At 33.0% G+C, this 27,941-nt stretch overlaps 1 protein-coding gene and 4 non-coding genes across 47 annotated transcripts; all 5 read left to right on the forward strand.

Annotated features, from left to right (window-relative positions):
* Positions 1-2,805: 2,805 nt before the first annotated feature.
* Positions 2,806-3,009, forward strand: LOC145320454 (small nucleolar RNA U3). The gene has a single exon (XR_013880238.1). It is a non-coding gene; the product is annotated as a small nucleolar RNA U3 (small nucleolar RNA).
* Positions 3,010-4,607: 1,598 nt separating this feature from the next.
* Positions 4,608-4,799, forward strand: LOC145320452 (U2 spliceosomal RNA). The gene has a single exon (XR_013880236.1). It is a non-coding gene; the product is annotated as a U2 spliceosomal RNA (small nuclear RNA).
* A 1,175-nt stretch (positions 4,800-5,974) lies between these two features.
* LOC145320411 (U5 spliceosomal RNA) lies at positions 5,975-6,088 on the forward strand. The gene has a single exon (XR_013880197.1). It is a non-coding gene; the product is annotated as a U5 spliceosomal RNA (small nuclear RNA).
* Positions 6,089-6,732: 644 nt separating this feature from the next.
* On the forward strand, positions 6,733-27,217 carry LOC145318820 (cyclin-J-like). 43 transcript variants are annotated; one of them, XM_080160447.1, is made up of 17 exons: positions 6,733-7,049; positions 9,518-9,554; positions 9,855-9,931; positions 10,795-10,909; positions 13,143-13,205; positions 14,667-14,746; positions 15,188-15,249; positions 16,503-16,567; positions 20,906-20,994; positions 22,519-22,604; positions 23,112-23,197; positions 23,523-23,585; positions 23,963-25,026; positions 25,349-25,439; positions 26,095-26,172; positions 26,559-26,625; positions 27,020-27,217. In XM_080160447.1, the coding sequence occupies exons 1-13, from the start codon at positions 7,009-7,011 to the stop codon at positions 23,975-23,977; spliced, it is 879 nt and encodes a 292-aa protein (XP_080016573.1). In that variant the 5' UTR covers positions 6,733-7,008; the 3' UTR covers positions 23,978-25,026; positions 25,349-25,439; positions 26,095-26,172; positions 26,559-26,625; positions 27,020-27,217. The 43 variants fall into 43 exon arrangements, with proteins under 43 accessions (XP_080016573.1, XP_080016574.1, XP_080016582.1 ...); XM_080160448.1 differs by having other exon boundaries at positions 26,120-26,172; XM_080160456.1 differs by lacking the exon at positions 26,095-26,172 and having other exon boundaries at positions 23,963-24,876; positions 25,003-25,026; positions 25,349-25,514.
* Positions 16,998-17,162, forward strand: LOC145320449 (U1 spliceosomal RNA). Its single transcript, XR_013880233.1, has one exon. It is a non-coding gene; the product is annotated as a U1 spliceosomal RNA (small nuclear RNA).
* Positions 27,218-27,941: the final 724 nt, after the last annotated feature.

Consider the following 27,941-nt stretch of genomic DNA (forward strand, 5'->3'; position numbering starts at 1 on the left):
TTATATTCTGGAAGGATGGAATATAGAGTTACAGTATTGCTACAAAACCGATTAATATCCGCTGGATTAAAACCGATTCTAAGTCTTGCTGAAAATCATTTATTTACATAGCATAGTGGTATATGGACTGTAAATTATGCTAGCTCCCAAACTTCAAGACTAGTACTATCCAATCTATCAAGTCTTTAATTTTAAGAAGGGATAATTTTGTTTATCATCACTATATATATAGGGATGTATATAAAGGGGGGGGGGGGGGGGGGGCGAAAGTGACACTTTTTGAAACCAAAACTAAAAGTCAATAAAGGAACTCAACTAAAAAAAGAGTTACAGGTCTGAGATTTTGCATGGCAGTTGCTTTATAGGGGTACAATATGGAACTGTGAAGAAACGGCGGCGCAACCGCCGAAAACCGCCGTTTCCCGCCGAAATGTTTTTGCCTTTTCTCGGCGGTTGCGCCGCCGTTTCTTCACAGTTCCATATTGTACCCCTATAAAGCAACTGCCATGCAAAATCTCAGACCTGTAACTCTTTTTTTAGTTGAGTTCCTTTGACTTGACTTTTAGTTTTGGTTTCAAAAAGTGTCACTTTCGCCCCCCCCCTTTTTTAGCTTATCACTTAAGTTCCCTGAGGTGGATACTTAAAAACATTAAAAACACTTGAAGACACGTTCGACGACTCAGTCTTCCGAGACTCGAGGTTAAATTTTTACCTCTTCTTAAAAACACTTCAAGACACTTTTGAAGAGACGTCAAGTTTTGTGTAGATTTGCGTAATTTTGCGTTAAAAAATCCTCCTGCTTTCCCTCCTAATATTATGTCATTAATAAGAGTTAACAACTTTTTTTCTCAAGTTTTATTTACATTTTTTCAAACTGAAAATCACAAGCGATTTCGCACCTAGCATTTAGGAACTATATATTCAAAGGGTAGAAAATAGCATAAAACCATTTATAATAGGATTTTGTATTGTATAATAAACAATTCTCACCGAATAATAAAATAAAGCTTCGGGCCCTCGGAAAAAAGAAATTGATAATAAACTTATGATATTTAATTTTACTATCCGTGGAAATATTAAATAAATATTTAAATAAAAAAATTGTGAAAATACTTGTTTGTCACCCTATAGGAATATATTCCCCCCCACTAAAGGAAAGTGCCTATTTTACAGACTAACATACACACACTGTTCGATGTAAATTGAGAACACTTCGAAGACGTCTTCAACTACCTACTTGAAGACTTGTCTTCAAAGAGTAGCTCTTCAAGAAAAAGTTTTTAAGAATTACTTTTTGCCAAAATACTTGAAGACTTCAAGACGTCGACAATGTTTTAAGTATCCACCTCTGGGATGAAAGTCAGCATAAGATAAAGAGAGGTGGAAAAACTTTGTGTGTGGGGGGGGGGGGGTTACATCAATGAGTAAATCGACAGGGAGGAAGGGGACATTGGGCTGTTTATTATACTAGTCCCCAAAGTTTACAAGAACATTTTCTTATTAGTTGGCCCAACAACTTAATTAGAATTTTATTAGTTGTTTCATTTAGTTGAGTGTTCAAAAGTTTCAACCACTAATATCTATCTACATAAGGGACAATTTTGTGTATCCTCATGGGAATGTACTTAAATTGAGAGGTTATTGTCTTATCCCCTTATATCCCTGAGACATAAGAGAAGAGGAAAAAAAACGTGTTTAGAGGGGGGGTGGGGAGGGAGGTATATTAATGTGTAAGTGAAAAGATATGGCGCAATTTCTGTGTTGACTTTTATAGTGAACACGTGGTGAGTGGGAGAAGAAAGGCTTATTTAACAAGGGAAAGGGAAGGAAACTTGTCTGAACAGAAGGTGACGGCAATACATCCACAATTTCTTTTATTATTATTTTAAAAAGGGGGGGGGGGCGAAAGTGACACTTTTTGAAACCAAAACTAAAGGTCAAAGGAACTCAACTAAAAAAAGAGTTACAGGTCTGACATTTTGCATGGCAGTTGCTTTATAGGGGTACAATATGGAACTGTGAAGAAACGGCGGCGCAACCGCCGAAAACCGCCGATAAAAGGCAACAAAAATTACGGCGGGAAACGGCGGTTTTGGCGGTTGCGCCGCCGTTTCTTCACAGTTCCATATTGTACCCCTATAAAGCAACTGCCATGCAAAATCTCAGACCTGTAACCCTTTTTTTAGTCGAGTTCCTTTGTTGACTCTTAGTTTTGGTTTCAAAAAGTGTCACTTTCGCCCCCCCCCTTTACAAAAAGAACATTAAAAATCACTAGATAGAAAGAAATAACATTAAAAATTATTAATGAATTATAATATTTTTTTTGTCAAATTGTATAAAAAAATGGAATTATTCTCAATAAAATCATGCATATTTTCATAAAGAATTTAATTTCAAGGAAACCCATAAAAAATACTTTTTACATTTCTTCATATTGAGCAAGTTTTAATTAAAAAAAATATCACTTTAATGAAATATGTCAAAAACACAATTTTTTTCCAAAGATCAATTGTGTTTCCGTAGACCCAACTGGAATGAGAATTTTAGTCCAGCTATTCTAGGCACTAAAATCGAGCTGATTATTTAGTTTAATAATTTGACAATAGGGAGCCAATATTTTTTTGTATACCACACTATTTTACTTATGAATTCGTTTTATATATTAATTAAGGATTTATTTTTAAATGTTAGCTATCAAAATTTTTATTTTATTGTTTATAAACAGATTTTAGGCATTTTTAATTACTGAAACACAGCAAAAACAATACTGGATCCCTTAGATCCTAAAAAATGGCAAATTTGAGCAAGATTATACTTCACAGAATCATTTCTGTAGTATATATCCATTGTTTCTTTTCGAAACTTTATAATAGCTAAGCCATGATGATGAGTTGAATGTCATGTCCTGAGCGTGAGAAGGCGTTGATGGTTCACTTCATCAACATATCGATGATCGCTTGGAAGTCACTCTGTGACTTCCTAGATGGACCATGACATCGGCTGAGTGGTAAAATTTATATCTCTGATGTATGCTAGTCGTACGCTAAACACTTTTTAAAATCGTTACATTAAGTAACACTCTATGTGAAGGGATAAAGAAAAAATAGTCGAAAACTATACCTTTTACTATAATATATCCATGTTAGGCAGGGATCTAAGACAATGGCCGACAAATTTATGTACATCCCAAATGATGACACACAAAATTACCCGTTCTATAGATTAAAATTAGTGGTTGTAACGTTTGAACACTCAGCTTAATGGACCAACCAATAAAAATTCAGTGCAAGTCCCCAAATTCATTAAGCCAACTAATACGAAAACGTTCCCTCTCTGCATCTGTTGACCTATCAGAAGCTTCACTCTAAAGGAAGCGGGATCTAGCTACAGACAATAAAGCTGAACATTTTACATAATAGGATTGATCTCTTAAGTTTGTTTATTCAAAGGAGACTTACATTTTATCGTCCATTGTCTTATCCCTTAAAATCCCTGATCATACTATAGTACTGAAAACTATCATTATAGTTGTAAAGCCAAAATATCATTCCATTCGTACATTTTTTTGACGGGGGAGGGGGGGGGGGGGTTATGCATAATATTTTTTGGGGCCATATTTCTGATATTATGTATGGGATTGTCTTTTATTTATCTGGTAAATATTATAAATTAAAAATGGCTAAAAAACAGCCTAAATTAACTAAAATGTTACTTTTAATTGTTAACTAGTGGCTTCGCCCTTAGTGCCCCTATTGAAAGAGGGGGTTAAAATCAAACCTCCATTTTCCATTTAAGTTTTTTTTTAGGAGGGGGGGGGGGGGTTTCCTGGCGAAATCTTTTAGGAGGGTTGAGAATTTATACCTTCCACCAAAATAGTTCCTATTAAATTAAGGGAGGAAGTAATTGTGTATAATGCTAGTAAAACGTTTTGAAATGTAAGATAAAGTAGATTATACACCTTTCCCTATTAATTCCCATTGCTTCCCCCACCCCTTATCTCACCCCCGCTTATTTTTGAAGGAACGTGCGATAAGCCCCAGGGATCTAAAGGGATAAGACAATAGCTAATAAATTGTTGTACATCCCCAATGATAATACTCAAATTATATTATCCCTTCTGTAGATTACAATTTGTGGGTGAAAAGTTTGGACACTCATTTTAATGAACCAACCAAATAAAATTAAAGTTCCCAACAATCCAACAAATAGAAAAACATTATTATTAAACTTTGGGCACTAGTGTAATAAACAGCCCAATGTCCCCTTCCTTCCTGGATAAGCCCGGCCCGTCCGTATATTAGTTAGAAAATGAAGGTTTGTAATTGGCGGATTGTGTTTGATCAGATACTTGTGATTGGCTGCTACAAAATAGAATTTTCTCTAAATTTAGTTCTTATTTTAACTGTTAGTTGTCCGTCTTAAAATCAAAATTTGACTTTGACATTAGGTATCATAATATTTTATTCATTTTTTCATACTGAAAGTAAGGTTGTGGGCTTGGTAAGGGAGTAAAACTAAAAATTCTAACAAAAAGTTGAAATTTGACTGTGAAACTTTATTATTTTGATAAACTGTCTAACTGGTGTTTAAAGTGTCTTTTCTTTAGTATCGCTTCTCGGCCTTTTGGCTAAGATCAAAGTGTAGTATCTGTTCTTATCAGCTTAATATCTGATACGGGGACCATGTGTCCCCTTCGATATTAAACTCATTTTTGTCAGGGGATGAGGACTTGGAGCTTGCTCCAGCCTTGTCACGGGTTGGCCTGGTATTGCAGTACCGCCAGGATAGGCCCACTTCCCCACTTAAACTTTAGAATTCACAGTCCAATGGACTATAATATCTAACCAGAGACTAGGCCCCCAGCTTACAAATAAGACAATAGGTTATAAAAGTCTGGGTTGGGTACCAGTGTAAATTACAGTCCAATGTCTCCTCCCTCCCTAGGTATTATAATGTGTGTAAATTTTTCTATAAATTAAGTAACAGGATGTTCGTTTGTCTGTCTTAATAACTTGAGGACTTGTTATACTCTGGAAAAAATATGGTTCTTTTCAGTAAAGTTTCTTAAGGTCACAGGAAGCTTTGTAATTATCTTGAAAGAAAACCTCGTCTTTTTGTAACCTAAATTGAAAATATTTAAAATTCCTTGAATTCATAGTTTGTTCCATGTTTTTACCCAGGAAATAAAGTATCTATAACACACAAAAACTAAAGGCTCACCCCCCCCCCCTTACAAGTGCCCCTGAAAGGCCTTTAGGGGCGTGGCCGCTAAGAAATAATCCCGATATTAAATTCGTTTTTTTTTGTGAATAGAAGCAGTATAATGCTATAACAGCTACCCCCCCCCCCCGCTCTCTATAAAGTCAGCTGCTTTCTCCAAGCAAATCCTCAGAACACAGAAGTAAGTAGTTTTCCGCTTTTATCTGTGTTCCGAGGATTTAGTCTGAGCACCTTCCCGCATTTTGTTTTATTCAATTCTCTCCAACTCCGCTAAGTCTCTCCCCCCCCCCCTCCCGACACACACACAGACACATACCAACACTTACCTACTTAAATTAATTTTTAATTTATTTTTGGACAAAAATAAAATGAAAATGTCTTAAAATCAATTTTAAAGTAGGTTTTAAAGCAAAACTAAAATTAGTTTTTTAAAGAAATAACTAAAGTAAATATTTTGTCCTCTAAAGGTCACTGTGAAAGCAAGCTGTCAAAGTCTATGGAAACTAGCAGCTAGCTATAAATTCTCTGAATATTAGTTAAGATTTTTAAGGCTAGGTGGACAATATTCCAAGAAAATAGATAATAATAAGCAATATTTTAATAATAGATCATTTACTTAAATTAAAAATAGTTTTAATGATTTAGGATTGCTTTAAATGCCATTAATTTAAATTAATAATGGTTATTTTGAAAAGAGCCATTCCAATATTTGTAAAAGTCTTAAAATGTTCCCTAAAATGTCCAATATGCAATCAACTCAAGCTTTCCACACATACCGAATAAATCTTTCGCCTTTTACTAAAGATTTCCGTGTATGGGGGGCAATAATTGAGAATTCTCATATTTCTCTGGCTGCTCTTTGAGCGGTTGCTAATCAATCAGACCCAATGGTGCCAGATGTACACATTTTGTGCGTAATGTACGCATTTTTAACTTTTGGAAAATGGACTTTTATAAGTAATGTACGCATTATCAAGTGAATGTACGCCCCCTCACCCCTCTTCCCTTTTCTCTTTCCCCCTTCCCTTTTTCCTTCCCCTCCCCCACAAATGTACACATCAAAGGCCCAATGTACACATTTTTTGTACACATTGATCTAAAAAATATCTGGCAACTATGATCAGACCATTCTTCCAATCCCAACCGAAATGTACCTCTGTTTAACCTGTGGATATTTTTCAAAGGGCACTTAATGCTGGGGGAAGTCGAATTGTACATTTTATAAACGTTTGGTGTAATTTTTTCCCATTCCAGGGTTGATTTGTTTTAAAGGATCCCCCAATAAATTATAAACCTCTCGGGACCTATGACAAGCTTCCTTATAAAAGAGAACTAAAACGTTTCAGTGGTTTTCGAGATCCTTCGGAACACAGATAGATATCCTTTTACTTTAGTATAAGGATATCTAACTTCTTATTACAGACAATTTTCCTCGAAGATTAAAATAAATTTATATAAAAAATGATGGGGGGGGGGGGGGTAAGGGTTCTGTAGTTGTACTCGCTAAGCACTTTGAGGGAAAGCCCTAAGTTCCATAATCCTGATTCCTGATTAATGAGTAAAACACAGGGAAGGGGTTAAATAACTGTATTTCCCTATCCCAATGACTATATGTTGACTCTCAAATTGGGTCTTTAAAAATCAACCAATGGTGTCGGGATTACAGCCAAGTAACAGAAAACAATTTGATAGCAGACGAAAAAGGTCATTGGAAAAGGGAAGAGGTAGTTATCTGTATATACACAACACATCTATACTATAGATCTGTTTCCTGATTTCAGAACAAGTATGAGGCTGGAGGGTACAGACTATCTGCTTAAGGCTAACAGGTAATACGGACACTTATAGAGTTGCTACACTTGTAACTGAAGGGTACAGACTATCTGCTGAAGGCTAACAGGTAATACGGACACTTATACACTTATAGAGTGGCTACACTTGTAACAGGTAGGGTACAGACTATCTGCTTAAGGCTAACAGGTAATACGGACACTTATAGAGTCGCTACACTTGTAACTGGAGGGTACAGACTATCTGCTTAAGGCTAACAGGCAGGGTTGTCGAATTGGGCACTTTTTTTGATATTGGGCGGCCCAATTGCCCAAAAGGGTTTTAGGCGGGTTTTGGGCGCCCAAAAGTGGTTTTGGGCACCCTTTTTGGGCAAATGTCGTAAAAGGCATATAAAAAGGATATAAAATAGCCTAAAACCATACCTAAACTTATTATTAGAAATAAAGTAGCCTAAAACCATCTCAGGACCTATATTGGCTCCACTGTAAAGGAGAACCATATCGGTTCAGCAGTTAGCGAAATCCTTCTCTAGATACAAAAAAGCTTACTAATTTATATAGTTTACTAGCGGCTACGGCCCTAGAGGCCTCTAGGGGCACTTGAGGAGGGGAGAGTCAAATTTGATAATCCAATTATTATAGGTATTAGATTTAAAAAGAAAAAGTAAAAAAAAATTGGGGGGGGGGATATTTTTTTTTTTTTGGGGTGGGGGGTTTCCTCCCCCCCATTTTTATATTTAGTTAAAAAAACTTTTTTAAAAAGTTTTTGGGGGAGTGTAATTTTTTTCTAGGGGCGATTTCTCTTAGGAGGGTGGTGGTACCCTCCCCCAAAATAGTTATAAACCTTCCCAGAACCTATGAGAAGCTACCCTGTTAAGGAGAACCCGATCGGTTCAGCGGTTAGCGAGATCCTTCGGTACAAACACACAGACACACATCCTGTTACTTTAGTATAAGGATATCACCCAAAAAATAGGCCCGCCCGCCCCCCCCCCCTCTTTTTTAACCCCCTCCCCTTTTTCTCTCCCCCTAAAAGAGGGGTGCCCAAAACTGCCCAAATAGGACCTTATATTGGACGGCCTAAAACCGCCCGCCCAAAACTGCCCGCCCAAAAGCGCCCGCCCAAAATGACAACCCTGCAACAGGCAGTTCGGACACTTACTCACTTATAGAGTGGCTACACTTGTAACTGGAGGGTACAGACTATCTGCTTAAGGCTAACAACAGGTAATAATGATACTTACTTACTTACAGTGTTGTTACACTTGTAACTGGAGGGTACAGACTATCTGCTTAAGGCTAACAGGTAATACGGACACTTATACACTTAAAGAGTTGCTACACTTGTAATTGGAGGGTACAGGCTATCTGCTTAAGGCTAACAGGTAATATAGATAATAAATGTACAGTGTGTTTTTTTTATGAGAACTTTTTTGAAAGCAATTTTACCCCACTTATAGTTATCAGAATTTAATGATTAATGGCTTATTTTCTTTGTTTTTTAAGGCAATTAATAGAACAGCAAAAAAATATTTCAGTCTTTATTTAAAAAGTACAGTAAAATCTAAATTTCAAAACTTAGGTGTCAACATATAAAAACGGTTTTAGCGCATTTTTCTTTAAAAAATGGATTTTCTGTAGTCAACTTTTGGGGGCCAGTACTCCCTCCCTGGTTGAGATATGACCTTCAAACTTTGATATGTTCTAGTACATGTCTCTAATAGTATCTATATACATTTTTAGCTCTATATCTCAACTTTGAAGTGTTTAGCAGCCATTCTTGCAAAAGGTTGATTATTTTAGCATAAGAAAAATGCGCTAAAACCATTTTTAGATGTTGACACCTAAGTTTTGAATTTTAGATTTTACTGTACTTTTAAAATAAAAACTGAAATATTTTTTGTTGTTCTATTAATTGCCTTTAAAAACGAAGAAAATAAGCAATTAATCATTAAATTCTGATAACTATAAGTGGGGTAAAATTGCTTTCAAAAAAGTTCTCATAAAAAAAACACACTGTATAAGTATGATAATCCAGATCACTTACGTTACTGGATCCAGTGTTTGGGACCTTTTGGTTGCTAGCAAATTGCTTTCTGCTCTTTTTGTAGCGACTTGGCTGTGTTAATATTTCCAACATTATTGGCTGATATTCAAAGACCCAATTGAAGGTAGACACAGGTGTTTCGGGTTATTTAACCCCTTACATCTCTATTGTTATACTTAAATATACAGACACCTTGACATATAGAGTTGCTGCGCTTGTAATTCAATGGCACGGACATAAAATAATCTATTATATAATCAATCGGTATTAATAGTGTCTTTTTCAATAGAATATGATACCAAAACCTTTTTCTTACAGCTTGAAGATTATACAGTACTTACCTAGCTGTACCAGGATTAAAAAAGAATTTGAAACTGATAGGACAGATTTAACACGCCCAAGTTCCATTTAATATTGACACATCTGTAAAGTCAGATTTTTACTTTTATGTTTTATTTAGATTGGGTTTGACCTACGATATTCTTGATTATTCCCAGGTAATAATTCATTAACATGCGTAGCCTATCTACAATTGGCGGCTTCGCCGTTAGAGGCCTCTAGGGACTTTTGAGATAGTGGGGGGTTGAATTACTCATTTTTTTTATTTAGTTTCAAAACAAAAGAAGAAGAAAAATATAGTGAGGTGGATTTGTTTGGGGCAGTTAGTGGTACCTTCCCATAAAATAGCTTTAATCCTTCTCAGGCCAATACATCATAAATGAGACCCATTTTGGGTTCTGCGGTTAGCGAGATCCTTCATTCACACAGACAGACATCCTGTTACTTTTATATTATAGGATGTGATAATGTGGTTGAAAAAACGGGAGCAGCACTTGCCAGAATTTAGGAGACAATCACCACAAATAAAAAAGAGGTAACATAAACCCATATTGACAGCTTTTCGCAGATATTAAAATTCAAAATTATATAAAACCGGTTTTGTCAGCCCGCCCGGGATAAAAAAAACTGGCATTAATTTTATGATTTTTATTTCAATATACGTGGAAAATTGTTTTACTTGATTTTAGTATGACAGAACCGATTCTAATCCAGCGGATATTAATCGGTTTCGAAGCCATACTGGAAAAATTTATTTCTATCTTTTTTAAAACAAATATATGATTCTCTATGACCGATTCAATAGTTTATATCAGTCACAGGTATCTTAATGGACAATAGGGCATTGAACGATAGATTGTAGCACACCCCCAATTATCATCAACAATAGCCCTTATGCAGGGTTTCGGATCCGCATTGATTTTATGCGGATCCGGATCCTCAAAATTTGGTCAGTGCGGATCCGGATCCGGATCTTTGACAATAAAAATAAAATCACCAAATTTTTCAAAAAAATTTTATTCTTTAATTCGAAGTCAAAAATACTTTTAATTTTCAAGTCTGAACCTAAACCTTAAAGATTGGCTCTCATCAAGAGAATGTCTGAGATTTTATATAAATTTAGGTAGATTTTTCCATTTTTTCCGCATTTTTTTGCGGATCCGGATCCGGATCCTTGGACTCAAAAATATGCAGATCCTTGCGGATCCGGATCCAGATCCGGATCCGAAACCCTGCCCTTATGTAAATTAAACTTATCGGTGGTAAAGTTGAGACCCTGCTGGTTTATAAAATAAAATCAAGTGTTAGAAAATTTTAAGCCAACGAATGAGAAAAATATTAAATGATAATTTACAGTCTAATGTCCCCTCCATCCTTGATAAATCATCTATAATACAGGCGTAAGTTGATTGACTGGACGACACAAGTTGCAGAGAAGTTGGAACTGTCGACCTGTACGGTCCACCTAGCAGTCAAGCTGCTGGACTACTTCATGGACGGTCATGACATCCAGGTATACCATGTTTATGTGGAAAGGACAAAAATGAATTATTTTATCTTTTTTCCAATTGAAGGGAATAAAAGGTTGCCTTTTCAGGGGTAATTTATTGGTTAAGTTAAGTGATTAACCTCCCCCCCTACCCTCCCCCTACAGTTATAAATGTACCAAAGACAGAAAGAAATATTTATGATTATGGGGGAGGGGATAAAGGGGGGAGGGAAGTTTTGACACATTTGCGTAAACAGTGAGTATAGGCTTATTCTTTGGACTGAGAGGATAGGTTATTAGGGATCACTAGTAAAATGTAGGTTTTTTAGCCAAAAAGAGGAATACTCTGGAAATTCGACCTGTTATCATTTATTTATACCTAAATAGAAAGCCCCACGTCTTTATTTAAATCATAAGTGCATAGCCTAATTTTTTTCATATTTTTATATTTTATACCTAATGAAACCCTCTATTTTCCAAAAATCTAACATCATTTCAACAAGTTTTATTTATTTATTTTATATGAAGTTCTTTTAAATCCACAATAATATTTGTTTTTTGTATAGAAATACATTTAATTAACTAAGATGGCATTCAAAATTTAAAATAAATTTCAAAGTATATAAAGATTTTAAAAAAATATTATAGCAATTCAGATTCTCATACTGGAATAGGTCATTAGGACGAACGGACATTAACACTTAGAGAATAATTATAATAAATGTAAATATTTTAAATGTCAAAACAAAATTGGAGTAAATTTGTTGAAAAACTGAGTATGGGCATTCAGATAACGATTATACAGTTGCTACGTTTTCTAAATAAATACTTAACTACTAAAGGAATCACCATGCAAAGTTTGAAATCAATAAGACAATTCTAACATGCCTAAGTTAACAGGGAAAAAACTATATGGATGGGCGAACGGACCGTCACTATTTTTAGAACAGTTTTGCTTTTAATAGACACTTTGAATTTATAATTCATAATTACAAATATGTTTTATAAACATGTTTTACAAGTATTACAAAGACCTGTTAGTTCCTTCATTTGCACAAGATTTTCAAGAACAAACACTGTTTCATTTTCCTCTTTATCTTGGCAATTCTTGCCTTTTCTTTCACAAGCAAAACAAATTGTTTTAGAGCTTTTAAAAATTTAAATGATCTAATGCAAAATATGGTATGTTTGTTATTTACGAAATAATTACACTGAGCATGAATTTTATTACTAAAAAGCTTCCCGGATTTTTCATATTTTAACTTGCGGATTTTTTTTTATGAATTTGTTAGGTTAAAAACACATTTTTACAGCTTTTTTTCAAGAAAAAATACACTCAAGTTCAAATGCAATTTATTCTTTAGGCTATGCACTTATAATTTAAATAAAGACGTGGAGCTCTCTATATAGGTATAAATAAATTATATCAGTTCGAATTTCCAGAGTATTCGACTTTTTAACTAAAAAACCTATATTTTAGTAGTGGGATAAAATCATTCTTATATGATGAATTTTCCCAAGTTTTAAGATTTTTTGGATAGGCCTCCAAGTTCAGGAGCTGCAGGCCTCCAGGTCCTCTCTGTACAGGTAAGAATAAAAAATAATTTTTTTTGAAGAGTTAGAAGTCAACCTATGAAACAAAATATGCATATTTTTGAATGTTATTCACATAATTGAAGAAAAAAAGGCATATTTTGTTCCATAAGTTGACTTCTAACTCTTCAAAAAAATTTTTTTTTAAATTTTTACCTGTACAGAGAGGACCTGGAGGCCTGCAGCTCCTAAACTTGGAGGCCTATCCAAAAAATCTTTAAACTTTGGAAAATTCATCATATAAGAATGATTTTATCCCAAATAACCTATCTTCTCAGTCCAAAGAATAAGCCTATACTCACTGTTTACGCAAATGTGTCAAAACTCCCCCCCCCCTTCGTCATCTCTATTCTACCCCTCCCTGAAAATTTTTTTGTTCATCCGTTAGGAAACCGCTTTAAACTTAACCTAAGGAGTTATCCATGTTTGGGAAGCTTTACATCGGTCCCGGGATGGTTTTAGACTATTTAATTTTTATTATAGGTTTTTGGCTTTTTTATCTCCTTAGATAAAGTTTTTAAGATCGGCATTTCTTAGTCATGAACAAAATTGGCATTTGTATGTCAATATCGACTGTTATCATTTTAACTTCAAAGGTCTTGGGATATTTAATTTAGTTAGTGGTAAATACTAAAAAATTGACAAAATATTACTTTGTTATTAGAATCCACAGCTGTATCTAGTCTGTCTGGTCTCCATCCTGCTGGCATCAAAAATGGAGGAAAAGGTAGAATATTTATCTTTTTACAAGGACAAAAGAAGCAAATATTTTAAGTTGTTAATAAAAGTTGATTTAATAATTCAGAACCAGTTTTCATTCAAATAACATTTCTGTCAAAAGTAAGCAGGTTAAATTAGGTTATACTTTTGCCCATCTAACATTTTCATTAAAATTCATTTAATTTTCATCTTTTTCGCTTACATCTATTCATTTAAAATCATCATGCCAGAAAAATGAAAATCAGGGATATTTCAGAATCAACTCCCTTCTAAAATGGCACCGATTTTGATGATTATAGAAATGAATTTTAAATGACAATCATTTTTGTGGAGACCTGACTTTTAAATGACAGTCATGTTTGTAGAGAAATGAAATTTACATGCCAGGTCATCTTTTTACGGAAATAATATATAATGTAAAGCAGCATCCAAGGACTTGCCACATGTACCTAAGTATGATGGCCAAAGATATTACTAAAATAAATATTGTGTTGAAGTTGACACTGAATTTAGTCGTTTATATGACTAATTGATATTGTAATTCAAATAAGATTTCTTTATTTTAAATGAATGTTAAAAATTCCTTTCATGTTCAAAAATATTTCCGTTATATTTTCTGATAACATAATAATTACTCAATTTTAATTAAATTTATTTTTACTTAACTTTTCCCACTTTAAAAATTAAAATTTGAGACCTCTAGCGGGATTTTTTCTAACCATGTAATATAGAAAAAAAGATTGACATGAAAATTAAATGAAAATCATTTAGATGAAAAAAAGATGACAGGAATGTTTTTTTCATGAAAAAAATGAAAAGTAAATGACCAGTATTTATTTTTCATCTCTTAATGATATGAAGATTCTTGGCATAATTTGGAAAAAGTCAAACATGAAAATTTAATGCCGGGTCATTTTTCGGAAAATTACAAAAATGAAAAATAAATGCTGGTCATTCACTTTTCATTTTTAATGAAAAAAACATTCTTTTCATCTTTCTGGCATTTGGGGGAAAATTTCAAAAATGAAAAAAAAATGATGGTCATTTATTTTTCATTTTCAAAGAAAAAAAGATTCCTATCATTTCTATGAATTTGAAATTGTCATTTAATTTTTTGGAGAGATGACGCATGTTTGACTGGGTGTACCTTTAAAAATAACTCCCTATATAATTAAAATGCTATGAAATGAACGTTACATACAGTCATACACTCTTGCAGGGTGAGGGAATATGGAAGTTTTTACCAGTATGGGTTTCAAACCGATAAATATATTATAACATAAAAATCATGTATAGCATCGTATTACAGACAGTTTTCCAGGAATAATAGAATGAAAATCATAAATTGATACCAGATTTGTTAGCCCTGGCGCCAACAAACTGGTTTTAATTTCATAATATATTATTTTGATATCCGCGGAAAGCTGTCTATAACATGATAAATAACTTAAAAATATTTTTGTTTTAGGATGACAAGATCCCAAAATGTTCCAAGTTAAATGTCTTGGTGAAGCATCAGTTCCCGAAACCGGACTTTCTGTCTCTAGAGTAAGTTTGGAGTAGCTTTGCTAGTTTTAAATCATCTAGGTAGAGACTACGCCCCTATTAGGTTAGGGCTTAGAATTATTATAAATTACACTAGTCGGTTGGTCGAATTTTCGCAGAATCTTTTTTCATTTAGAATATTTATTTCATTAAATGAAACAATATACAAAGTAAATAAAGTTATATGACTATTGTTTTGTTAGTATGTTAGTTTAAATTAGTACATTTTAAATTAATACATTATTTAATATTTGAAGATAATAAAAGTTATTTTAGGATAGGTTAGATAAATGTTAAGATTGCCTCGCGAAGTTAGAAAATTGGCCCCACAGGCTTTTATAGCCCCATGCAAGGGCCAGAAATGGGAGAAAAACTACTGTGAAAATACGTCAGAACCCGTTACTTCGTTTTCTTTCCATGATCCACATGTTCTTTCTTGTTTAGATTTGTAATGTTGAAATATTTTAATTGGAGCCTTGGTATGCCGACTGCTTGTAATTTTGCAGGTAAAACTGAACTTTGTTTTTCAATATGGCTTCGAAACCGATTGATTTGTGCTGGATTGGACCGGTTTTTAGCCGTACTGAAAAATCAAAAATCTTTTATAACATTGTATTACAGACAATTTTCAACGTATATTAGAATAAAAATCATAAAATTTAAACAAGTTTTGTTAGACCATGCCTTCAGGGTTAACAAAACTGGTTTAAATCTTAAAATTTTTCAATTTTCATACGTGGAAATTTTGTATTATTATACTGTGTGATAAATAACTACTTAAAGCGTACATGTAAACAAAATAAATATTGCTTTTTCTCTTCCTTTTTTTTTATTTTTACAGGTAAAGGGGATGTAACTGATAGTTTTCGACATTGCTTTATGCTATTTTTCTATTACTCTTAAATTATTGGCGCGTTTGTGAGAATCACATTTACACTTAAGATTTCAAATATATTTATTTCCCGTCAATCCATCGACCGAAAAAAAAATGCCGTACAACTAAGGGGGGAGGCGGATGTTCCACTTTTTGAAACCAAGAGTAAAACGTGCATGATCTCAGCCCATAAAAGAGTTACAGCTCTAAAATTCGGCACAGCAGTTGCTTTTGTGGAAAAAAATATGGAACTGTGAAGAAATGGCGGCGGAACCACCGCTCCCGCCGAAAACCGCCGTTTCCCGCCGATTTTTATTTTGCCTTTTTTCGCCAAATTAGACAGTTCTAAATCATCTGAGATAAACTTTTTTCTTATAAAAATTTCCCTTTTATATTCAAAAAATTGCAAGTGTAAAATCTTACAAGTGTCAAGTGAAAATATAAGCGAAATTTTTATGAAACAAAAATGTTTATCTCAGATGATTTAGAACTGTCTATTATGGCGAGAAAAGGCAAAAAAAAATTCGGCGGGAAACGGCGGTTTTCGGTGGGAGCGGTGGTTCCGCCGCCGTTTCTTCACAGTTCTATATTGTTCTCCACAAAATCAACTGCTGTGCCGAATTTTAGAGCTGTAACTCTTTTATGGGCTTAGATCATGGACGTTTTACTTTTGGTTTCAAAAAGTGGCACATCCGCCTTTATTAGGTAATGCCCGTAAATGGAAAAAAAAAATTAAAATTTTTAGTCTTTTACTTATCTTTTTTAATTTCTTAAAATGAATCTTATTTCAAATGAGGTTTTGAGATATTTCTATAATATTAAGATGTCGTCTTTTAAATCAAGTCCAAACATTTGTTTGTCAGCTGATATTGTGATTTATTTCAGAAATGTGGCTGCCGTATGCGATTCAGCCCACGGATTCACACAACAACGGACCAATTGTCAGCTTTAGGATTTTAGTCATTCAAAAATTCTAATTAAATAAAAAGATATTATGAAAACTATTTAATACGCCTATTGTATGATTCGTTTATTTGCTACCTCCCTTCCCCCACACAGATAGGGACTAATGCATTGGAAGCTCCAGCCAATGAGAATCAAGGTAAACAAGCTTTCAGCCAATAGGAAGACACTTTCTCAATGCTGTAAATTGAACATTTAAGTTTGATAATATGACGATAGGTGGCGCGTTTTCTTGATGAATTTATTTATGATTAAAGAATTTGCATATTTGTATTACTTTTTGTAAATTGAAAAATACAAAAAATAGTATATTATACACAAAATTGTAAATTTTTAAGGCTAATGTAAGCTTCAAATACAAACAACTAAAATTTCAGAAATGTTACCAAATGATCTTTGAAAGACACATCATTAAGCATACTTACCTGGCGTGGAGGTTAACCGTGATCAAGAAGGCGGTTCCTCTAGGGTGAGGCTGTGCCATTGCACTCCGGTATGGCTGACCCCTACGATTACCCCAAACGTGGGTAACTCGAACGCACAATTTTTGATAGTGGGGGACTGCGTTCGCGCTATCCCCTAATAAAAACCCCTAGAATCTTTATGCGAAATTAGCTGAATTTATGGTCTCTATGGTTAAACTTTGAGGACTTATCTTGATTGCTTGGTACAAACTAGCAATATTCCTCATATATACATCAATTTAATCTTCCATTGTCTCTCCCTCACCGCGGCTTGCTCACTTATAGAAATGGGAAACTTATAAAAGTTTTACTCAATACACGAAAGCGTAACAATTTTAAGGAAGAATACGCATTTTACAAGGCATACAAAACGCTCTAATTTTCGTTCTATTTAACGTAATTTTAAAATTTTTTTTGCTGTTTATCTTATTTTACATATACTTTTATCATTTTATCAAAAAAAATTTTATCTTTTTTCATCATTTTTTGGAGAAATTAATGATTAAACTAAGGGTATCTTTAGACGCAAAATTGACGCACTTAGAATAAAAAATGCGTATTGAGTACAAAGGGGGGATAATTTCAAGTCATGAATGTTCTAAAGATATCTTTTTTTCCATAAAATTTTAATGTTTAGTCCACCCCACGTCACCCCGAAAATTATATATCAAATTAGGAAGCTAATTTTTGTAGAACAATTACAGAATTTACAACTTTATGTACTCTGAAAGTATAGTTAAGATCAAAGGCGTGCAAAAGGTTGGTATAGGGGTTGTTTACACCACCCTTGTAAAATTAAGGGGATGGATACACCTCCCTAGGTGTCCACCCATGTCCACTCTCTTGACAAGAGCCTACACCCTCAGATACACCACTCTATAAATTCCAAGGGGGTGTAAAGGAAATAAATTTACACCCCTTAAAATAAAGTGGGGTTGGGGGTGTTTAAGGAGGGTGTATATAAGCAAGTCACAGATTCAGATAATTCTATGCTATCTTTTTTTAGATAAATTAATTACCAGACTTTACTAAAAAATCTTGCAATATTCTGTACAACTGTACTGTACAACTTTTAATTAGTAAATTGAGACATGAGGAAGCTCTCATACATATGTAGGGGGGGGGGGGAGTTAATGCAACCATCCCATAATCAATTAATCCAAATTTTGTTATGAAAATTGGCATGTGTAATCCTTGGTAGGTCTGTTTTTCAAAATTTAACAAAAAGTTAAGCTTAAGGGGGGGGGGGGGGTTAAGGCAACCATCACATAATCAATGCACAAATGGCACTTTGAATTCGAATTTCATTACAAAACTTGGCATGAGTAATCCTAGTTTCCCAAAATGGAACAAAAAGTTGGAAAAGTAATGGCTAATGGCTGTTTGCTCAGCTGTTTAGCCGTTTTTGGGCTATTTTCAGGGCAAATCCATCAATAATTATGTAGGAATCATCCATTAGGGATAGGTTTTAATGGGTGCTGAGCTGAAAAATACTACCAAAATAGTGGCAGCTGGTTAATGGCTTATAAGGATTTTAAAAAATTTAAAATTTCCATGTAATTAAACTTTTCTTAATTAACATTATAACTTTATGTCATGGACATATTACTAAAAACACTTTTTTTAATTTCTAGATTTTGATTTCATAACAGATAAAAACTGCAAAAAATGGCTGAGAACAGCTATCAACAGCCAAAAGTATATATTGTAGATTAAATCATCCCGCCCAAAAAAATTTTGATAAAAGTTTTGCCCCCAGTAAAAATTGGTTGATTTAAGCAAAAAAATGACCCATGCTAAATATTTTTTCTGTGATGCAATAATTGTGACCTCATGAGCACTGCAAAGTTTTTGAAATCTGCAAAAAAAATGTTTTTTTAGTTCTTTTGTGTGATCTCAATTTTAAAGATTTTTACAAAATTTCAATTCTAGTATGTCAATATAAACCTGAAATTCACTAAAAAAAATGGAGCAGTCTCAATTATAACATATGGAGGTGTAACAAGTTATCTGCAAATTCAAATTCCATTTTTGCAGAGTTTTTCTTACCTAACTTTAAAATAAAAATTTTAATTTTGTTTTTCATTTAAATGCAGTAACTACTGGACCAGGCAGTTTCAAAATTTTAGCTCAATATTCAATCAATTTTGCTCACCTTCCAGCACTAAACACCCCCCCCCCCCCCCCCAAGAAGATAATATTCTATGCCCCCCCCCCTTTATTGATAAGAAGACCATTAATTTTATTTGGGGTTTCCCTCAAAGTTTTTACACAGATAGTGTTAATATTTATAGTAAATTATGGCAAGAAATTTTAAAAATGGATATTTAAAGCAAAAATATGTTTCAAAAAGTTGATTCCTATGTAATTAATGATAGTTTTGCCCTGAATATAGCCCAAAAACGGCTAAACGACTAAGATGCCAGCTGTTAGCCGTCACTTTTCCAACTTTTTGTTTCATTTTGGGAAAATAGATATACCAAGGATTACTCATGCCAAGTTTTGTAATGAAATTCGAATTCTAAGTGCAATTTGCGCATTGATTATGAGATGGTTGCATTAACCCCCCCCCCCCCCCTAAACTTGAATTAATTCCTTTAATGATCTTGATAGATATATGTTTATAACTTTTAATATATTTTACAATAGTGCTCAAAGTTAATGTTGGGAGGGAGATATATCCCAATCCTCTTTTTATAAAAAAATTTTGAAATGAAATAAATTTCTTATGTAAAGTAGTTTTAGTAAAATCTTAATAAAATCACCCTTGATTTTAGTTTAAGGAGGCTGTTAAAAGTCATAAGTGGGGTGTCAAAAAATTTAGTTGTTAATAAATTAATGGAATATAACCTGATATTATAAATTTGGAACATATTTTTGATGTACAAAGAGATTAAAGGAACATGTATTACACTTTTTTTCATAGAAGAAATTGCATAATTTTTTATTTGTTTTTTTTCAACACAAGGTTAATTGTGTATCTCTTGGTACAAGATGACACCATATTATTAGTTAAATCTAATTTTTTATAAATTAAGTGAATCAGTCTGTTAGACCAAGGGCAGAAACTCAGCAGATAGACAGACAGACAGGCAAGAAGAATTATCAAAGTTTGACTATAATAGACAATTAATTAGATAAAATCCAATAGAGAACCTGTGAATGATCAGACAGACAGAGGGACAGACAGACGGACAGACAGAGGGACAGGTAAATAGTAATAGACAGTCTTTGAGGCATTAACAAATTACAATTAGACTATGCTAGATGATTCATTGAAATCCAAAAGAGAGGCAGTTAGACAGATAGACAGACAAGTGGTGGAAAAGACAGACAGACAGACAAATGGGTATTGCCTAAAAACAGTTTGGCTGCTATATGAATCATTAAAACCCACAATAGAAAAGAAATTTACATTAGTTTCTTTTTTCGATACTCAACGCCCCCTCCTCCCCCACTCAAAGGGGTTTATTATTTCTTAAAATCAATAAGTGACTTCTCAGCATAATAAAATTGAATATACTTTTTATTTCATCAATTTATCTTAAATAGAACGAAAATTATAATCATTTTATTGTCTACAAGAAATATGCTTTGAGTAAAAATCAACCTAATTGTCAGTAAAAACGTCATATTTATGCATATTTACACAGTAAATAAATTTTAAAATTGTATTTTATTGTAATGAATAACTTAAGGGGGTTGTATGAATTATCAAAAACCTTTAAAAAACCTATTTTGGTTAAATTAGTCCAAGTAATGATTGATTTAGTACAGCACGTATGAATATGTTGTAGATTTCCTATCAGAGTTGCTGTGCCCTGAAGTAAAAATTGAATGACTATATGACTGAAACAAAACAGGGAAGCAAGATCCTATTTCCACCAGTATGTGAAATACTTCCTAGACCTGTCCTTGGCAGATCCACAGTTCATTGATGTACCACCCAGGTAGGATAATGTATTTTTACAAAACTTACCCCCGTTCCCCCCCCCCCCCCCCACACACTTATTTTCAATTTTATTCAAAATAAGGCAAGGGCTCGACCTGGCACTTTTAAGGGAAACAACCAGAATGCTTGTGGTATATATTCAGTAGTGTGGCCCAAATGAAGGTCTAAATCGCTTTTCAATGTGCGTTATGTAAAAATAGGTTATGTATTGTTAGTAGATTTTAGCCCTATAATTGATTTTAAGAAAAAATCTATCGCTATCTCGACAAATGCATTTTTATTTTCACCTTTAATTCCCCAAATTATGAAAGGCTTACACCAGATATAAAGCAAAACATTAAATTTTCTGTCTGTTTGTTTACAAACATTGAAATAAAATATTAAAATCACCAGGAATAAACATATAAGGAAAGAAAGTATAAAAATTTGTTTATGTACAACTACAATAATTTGGGAAAGCTAATTCATACTGCAAAATTATTAAAGAAAAATAATTAAAGATAAGCCTTACTCTTTATTCCTGGTTTAATAAAAAACAATCAAATTATTTTTTGCAATATTAATTTTTTTATTAGTATGCTTTTTTTAAAGTTAAATATGAGAATAAGTATATTACATATTTTTTTACCTTCATTTGATTTTTTATTTAAGTAAAATGTTTCTTTATTGGCGACAATGTCTGTTGAGCCATGAAATTTATTAAAAACACTTTTTCCTATTTTATGTCTTTAAAATGTATATTTTTTAGAGTTTTTCATTATTTCTCTTCTCATAAGACTATTAGCTACTGTTTTAGTTCAATTTCTTACACAAACTATCAATTTAAATAAAACAATGTTTTTAGACGTTTTTCGGAATTATTCGGCAGGAATGGCGGTTCTGCCTACTTTTTATGATTGCTTTATATTTGAACTCTTGTTACATTATTTTAGGTTGGCAGTTCTTTAATTATTTCTTGTTAAAATCATGAAAATATGAAGTTTTTTATAAAAAGCTTAAGATTGAAATTTCGAGATCAATTTTCATTGTAGAGAGGTCTAGTTTTCACTAAAAGGTCTACATTTGAGCTGGTAACAACTTCAAGGTATCCGCAAATTGATATGGTAAAGATTTAAAAATTCATGTTTTTTTGGGCCAGTCTAATATTCAGTTTATAGGTAATTGTCACAAAAGTTCAGGGATGTATATTTTGCACAATTTTATTTTTACCCCTATACTTAGATTTATATTTCCCATCATTTTAAAGGAGTTTTGTGTCTGTAGATGAGAGGACAAGTAGCTTTTTTTCTGATTTTTAAAAATATTTCACCATATCTTTGGTGGTTTTTCAAAATTATTTCTTGATAATAATTTTAGTTGATGTTGTCAGTACACTATGTTTTCATCATCCCTCACCTCCCCCCCCCCCCCGCTCTTCCCGGCCTAAATAGAGAGAGATCCCGTGCAGAATATACAGCCCTGAAAAATTCTCATAGAATCTTAACAATAAAATGATAATTTAATGAATAAATTTTGTCTTTAGCCAGCTGGGAGCAGCTATCCTGGCGGCCGCCAGAATTGGATTTGGACTCACACCTTTCTGGTCCCATGAGATGAGCACTAGGACAGGTGAATATTTTATGCCAGAGAGAGAGAGAGAGACAGGGGACAATGGGCTGTTTATTACACTAGTCATGTAATAACGTTTTCTTATTCGTTGTCTTAACAACTTTGCGGACTTTAGCAAATTTTGAATAGTTGAAAAACTAAGTTGAGTTTTCAAACTTTTCAACCACTTATTTTATCAAAAGAAGGGGTAATTTTGTGTATCCTCATTTGGGATGTACATTAATTTATCGCTCATTGTCTTATCCCTTTAGATCCCTGAAATTTTATGTGCCCCTATTTTCAACCCTCCTTCATAAAAATCATACATTAAGGTATGAAGTCCTCCACAAGAAAGCACCCCCCCCCTGCCCCCCCCCCTCCCAAAAAAATACAGGATTTTCAAAGCAAACCTGTCATTTGAGAGATCTTGAAGGACATACATCTAGATAATACTAAAAAGTAAATATATGTGTATCAAGAATTGCCCACCTTTAGATGACGTCATCCTTATTTATATATTTTGTACAGGATTTGTGTTGGATTCTCTGCGTGGTTGTACAGATGTACTCCTGCATACCTTCAGGTTGGATGGAACAGCGGAGAGAGTCGGAGAGGTAAGCTGTAAAATTTTGGCGGGTTTATTTTATTTATTACAGATATGTAGTAAAAAAAATACAAGAAGTGCAGTTCTATCTTATGATAAAACACTTTTGTTAAAAAATTTGAACCACTGCACTTTGGACTTGATAATTATTAGCGTGTTTTTTTTCTTTACGTTAATTTAGGCAAATTTACTTACAATTTTTATTTAAACTTGTACATTTGTACTTTTACATATTCTGCTTATTCAGTTCTGAGACTCTACAAGAGTTAATTTTATTTTGTCCCACTGTTTCAGAGCTTTGCTTTCATTGATGTTTTCATCCTTGTTTTCTTCAGGATGAGGGTTATCAGTCTTTGATCAGCAGCCCAGATAAGACAATGGAGTCTTCTTGCCCAGAGGTAAACTTAATTTAGCATGGGGGGGGGGGGGAGTGTTACACTTTTATTAATTGGATGTTACACCAGATTTTCATGTTCACTAACAAAGTGAAACTCGCTGCGGGCTAAAATACGATGAAATTTAAGAGTTTAAGATAATTATTTTCCAGTATAGCTTCGTAACCGATTAATATCCGCTGGATTAGAACCAGTTCTCAGCTGTGATGAAAAATCATGTACAGCATCGTATTGCAGAAAATTAATACGAATATTAGAAAAAATCATACAGTTTTTTAGCCCGGGACTTCGGCCTCTCGGGGCGAACAAAACTCGTCTCATTTTATAATTTTTTATTTTTAATATCCGCGGAAAGCTCTTTCATATCTTTATTTTTTTAGCTTATGGAAACTTAAAGAAGATGAAGTAATAATTATGGAGTGATTATCTGAAAACTGGTGATAATATAAAAACTTTCTTGTCTCTATATCCATCTATATAATATCTATTTACTTTGTTCTTATTAATATACCTTTTATATATTTGTCTTTTATACCACATAGTTGTCTAATCCGACCAAGCTTTGTTGCTTGTTTTACTTCTTTAAGAGGAGTTGTTCTCATATTTTTATTTATTTTTGGCTGTGTTTTGATTCTCGTTACCACAGGGAAAGCGAATTATCTAAAAAATGGTGATAATATAAAAACTTTCTTGTCTCTATATCATTATCTATCTATATAATATCCATTTACTTTGAATACCTATTTTCTTATTAATATATAATATATTTGTCTTTTACACCATAAATGTCTAAACCGACCAAGCCATGTTGCTTGTTTCACTTCTTAAAGAGGAGTTGTTCTCATATTTATTATTTATTTTTGGCTGTGTTTTGATTCTCGTGTTCACAGGGAAAGCGATTCAATGATATAATATTTTCACAAAATGGAAGGAGACAATGGGCTGTTTATTACACTAGTCCCCAAAGTTTTATACAATAAAGTTTTCTTATTCGCTGTCTTACCAACTTTGAGAACTTTTATTAAGTTTTGATTGATTGGTTTATTAAGTTCAGTGTTCAAACGTTTTAACCAACAATTGTAATCTACAGAAGGATAATTTTGTGTGTCATTATTGGGGATGTATATCAATTTTAATTTGTAGGAAGATTAATTTATCTTCATTTGTCTTTAGAATCATTATCGCTTTTCCTGACTTTTAATATCATTATAATATTGGCTGTGCTGTAATTTCTTTTCTAGTGGCATTTGTGATGTTTATTGCTTTGCACTAAATCATGCTTATTTCATGTTGGGTTGGGCCGGATATTCGGCTGATTTCTAATGCCGGATATCCGGTAATTTGCCGAATATCGAACGTTAGCCAGATATCCGGCCGGATTTCCGGCATTAACAATCAGCCGGATATCCGGCCAAAAAAGTATCCGGCCCAACCCTAGTTTCATGTAAATATAAATGGGACAGAGATAATATTCTTGTCGCATCGTAATATAGACAGCTTTCCACGGATATAAAAATGAAAAATTTTAAGATATTAAAACCAGTTTTGTTTGCCCCGAGGGGCCTAAGGCCCGGATTTACAAAATTGGTGTTAATTTTATACTTTTTATTTTAATATTCATGAAAAATTGTCTGTAATATGATGCTTTACGAGATTTTTCAGTGTGGGTGATAACCGGTTCTAATCCAGTGGATATTAATCGGTTGCGAAGCCATACTGGAATATAGTTATTTGTTCTACTGTCCCTAAAATGATATTATATTCAGTGTTTATGGAAAATATTTATAACTTATGAATTATTAGAGCTTTATGTATTTTATATGTGATATTTTTGTCAAAATTATACACGAAAAAAATGTATTATGAAAGGGATTTAGAAAAAACCTAATACTGTGGTTTAGTAATGAATTTTATGAAAAAAAGTTGTATTAGGTTTTTTAATTTTCTGAATTTTTCATTCGTTGAATGTAAAAATATATATTAACAAGGATGACAACATTCATAAAAGCGAAGCTCTGAGGGTGTAGGACAAACGAACATTAAAACTTGTAGACTGTCAGAACTGAATAATCAGATTATAAATGTTTAAAAGTAGAAACAAAATTTTTGAAAAGTACGTAAATATAGGATATTGTTTAAGGACATAATTACATTTTGAGGACTTGATTATAGAGAAGCTTTGCTTGTAACATTGTACTTTGTTGTCCTAGGAATCAGTATTCCAAAAAATCAGATCAATCGGATAATTTTTTCACATAATTATTTTTTGTTAAAAAAATCAATATGTTTAATATGGACGTACGGACATTTTGGTAACGATTATAGAGTTGCTACGCTTTCTAAATCGTACCTAACTACTACAGGAATCATCATGCAAAGTTTGAAATCAATAGGACAATTCTAACATGCCTAAATTAACGAATAAAAGCTATCTATCTCGGACGGACGGACGGACGGACGGACGTACGGACCGACCCTAATTATAGAAAAGCTTCGCTTTTAAAAAGTATAGTTTTTAAAATTTATTATTTTTTTAGTTTATGCCTTATGTAAATACTAATAAATACTAGTACCTCTTAATATGGCAAAGGTGTGAGACTTCTGAAAGAGAAAAAAATCAATAAATGGCCATAAAACGCTTCTTAGCCGATTAATATCCGCTGGATTAGAACCGGTTCTCAGTCATAATGAAAAAAACATGTATTGCATCGTATTACAGACAATTTTCACTAATATTAAAATGCAAATGATATAATTAATGCCAGTTTTGTTAGACATCACCTCGGGGAAAACAACTGATTTAAATCTTATAATTTTTATTATAATACCCGCGGAAATCGGTCTATAATATGATGCGATTTATAACTATTTTTCATTTTGTTCAAAAATTTATTTTGTTCTAAAATTGGGTAGAAATAAGTTTAACGTCTATTGTTACATCCCTGTATTTTATGCCAATGATATTTTTTTCTTCAGAAATCTTATCTCTGTCCCCAACACAAGTCTTCCAATTTGCCAGATTTCTTCAGTGATAGGGCACCTGGTAAGAAAATATTTTGCCTCCAAACTTTCCTCCATTCTAAAACAACAGTTGTTTGATCATAAAATTTCAATGTACAATAAAAAGTATTTGCAGTATGGCTTCAAATCCGGATAGTAATATCTGATTAGATTAGAACCATTTTTCAGCCATATTGAAAAATCATGCATAGCATCATATTACAGACAAGTTTCAACGAATATGAAAGTAAAAATCATCAGATTAATGTCAGTTTTGTTCGGTCCTTCGGGGCTAACTGGTTTTAAATTAATCATATTATTTTTTCATTTTAATATTTGCGGAAGCTGTCTACAATACGATGCGAAAAATAACTATTAAGTAATAAACTTTTTACTTTTCACAGGTGGAAAATTTGAAGGCAAAATAATTTTTTTAGGTGCCAGTTAGCTGATGGTAGATTTTTCTGAATATTGTTAAGAGATTTGCTTTTAGAAAAAGCATTTCTCAATATTTCATAGTTTTTATGTATTTTATCCATTTCTATTTGTTATATTTTTTGGTATGTCTTTTTTTAGAAAAAGTAAATTAATTCCATATTTGTGTAAATTCAAAAATATTTTTTTTGTTTTTCAGATTTATAAAATGAAATTCGGGTACCCAAAGTAATGTCATTCGTTGGCTTAAAAACTTTGGGGACTAATTTTTAAATCTTGATTTGCTGGTAGTGAGGAAGTAGTGTCCAAATTTTTCCACCATTGTATATATATTCTATAGAATTTCTTTTAAAGTTCTCACAATTGGGGATGTACAATGTGCATCAATTTATCGTCCATTGTCTTATCCCTTTAGATCCCTGACATATAGGTCTTGTTTTTGGTAAATATAGATAAAAATCTGGATTCTAAAGGGATAAGACAATGACCAAATAATTTTTGTACAACCCTAATGATTATATACAAAATTATCCCTTCTGTAGATTACAATTTACGGTTAAAACTTTTGGACACTAACTGAATGAACCAACCAATCAAAATTAAATATAAGTTGCTTATGTTGTTGAGCTAACGTTATTATCAAATTTTGGGGACTAGTGTAATAAACAGTTCAATGTCCCCACTCCCCTCATTGATATAAAATCGTCTTACAAAATCAAAGCCTAATCAGTACAAAAAAGATTAATATTTCTAAACGTACTTCGTAAGTGCGTGCTTTCTTACTTTTCTCGTCATTAATGGGTGTTGCTTTCTTTCAGCGAAATTCTTCATAGTTCTATAAGTAGTAATGTATTTTTGCTTTACGTTAAAATCTAAATAGTTCCTAAAGGGGTAGTCGCACGAAATGAATTTAATCTTAAATGT

This window comes from Acartia tonsa, chromosome 5 (assembly GCF_053477335.1).
Source record: "Acartia tonsa isolate MP-2025a chromosome 5, ASM5347733v1, whole genome shotgun sequence".
Lineage (NCBI taxonomy): Eukaryota > Metazoa > Arthropoda > Copepoda > Calanoida > Acartiidae > Acartia > Acartia tonsa.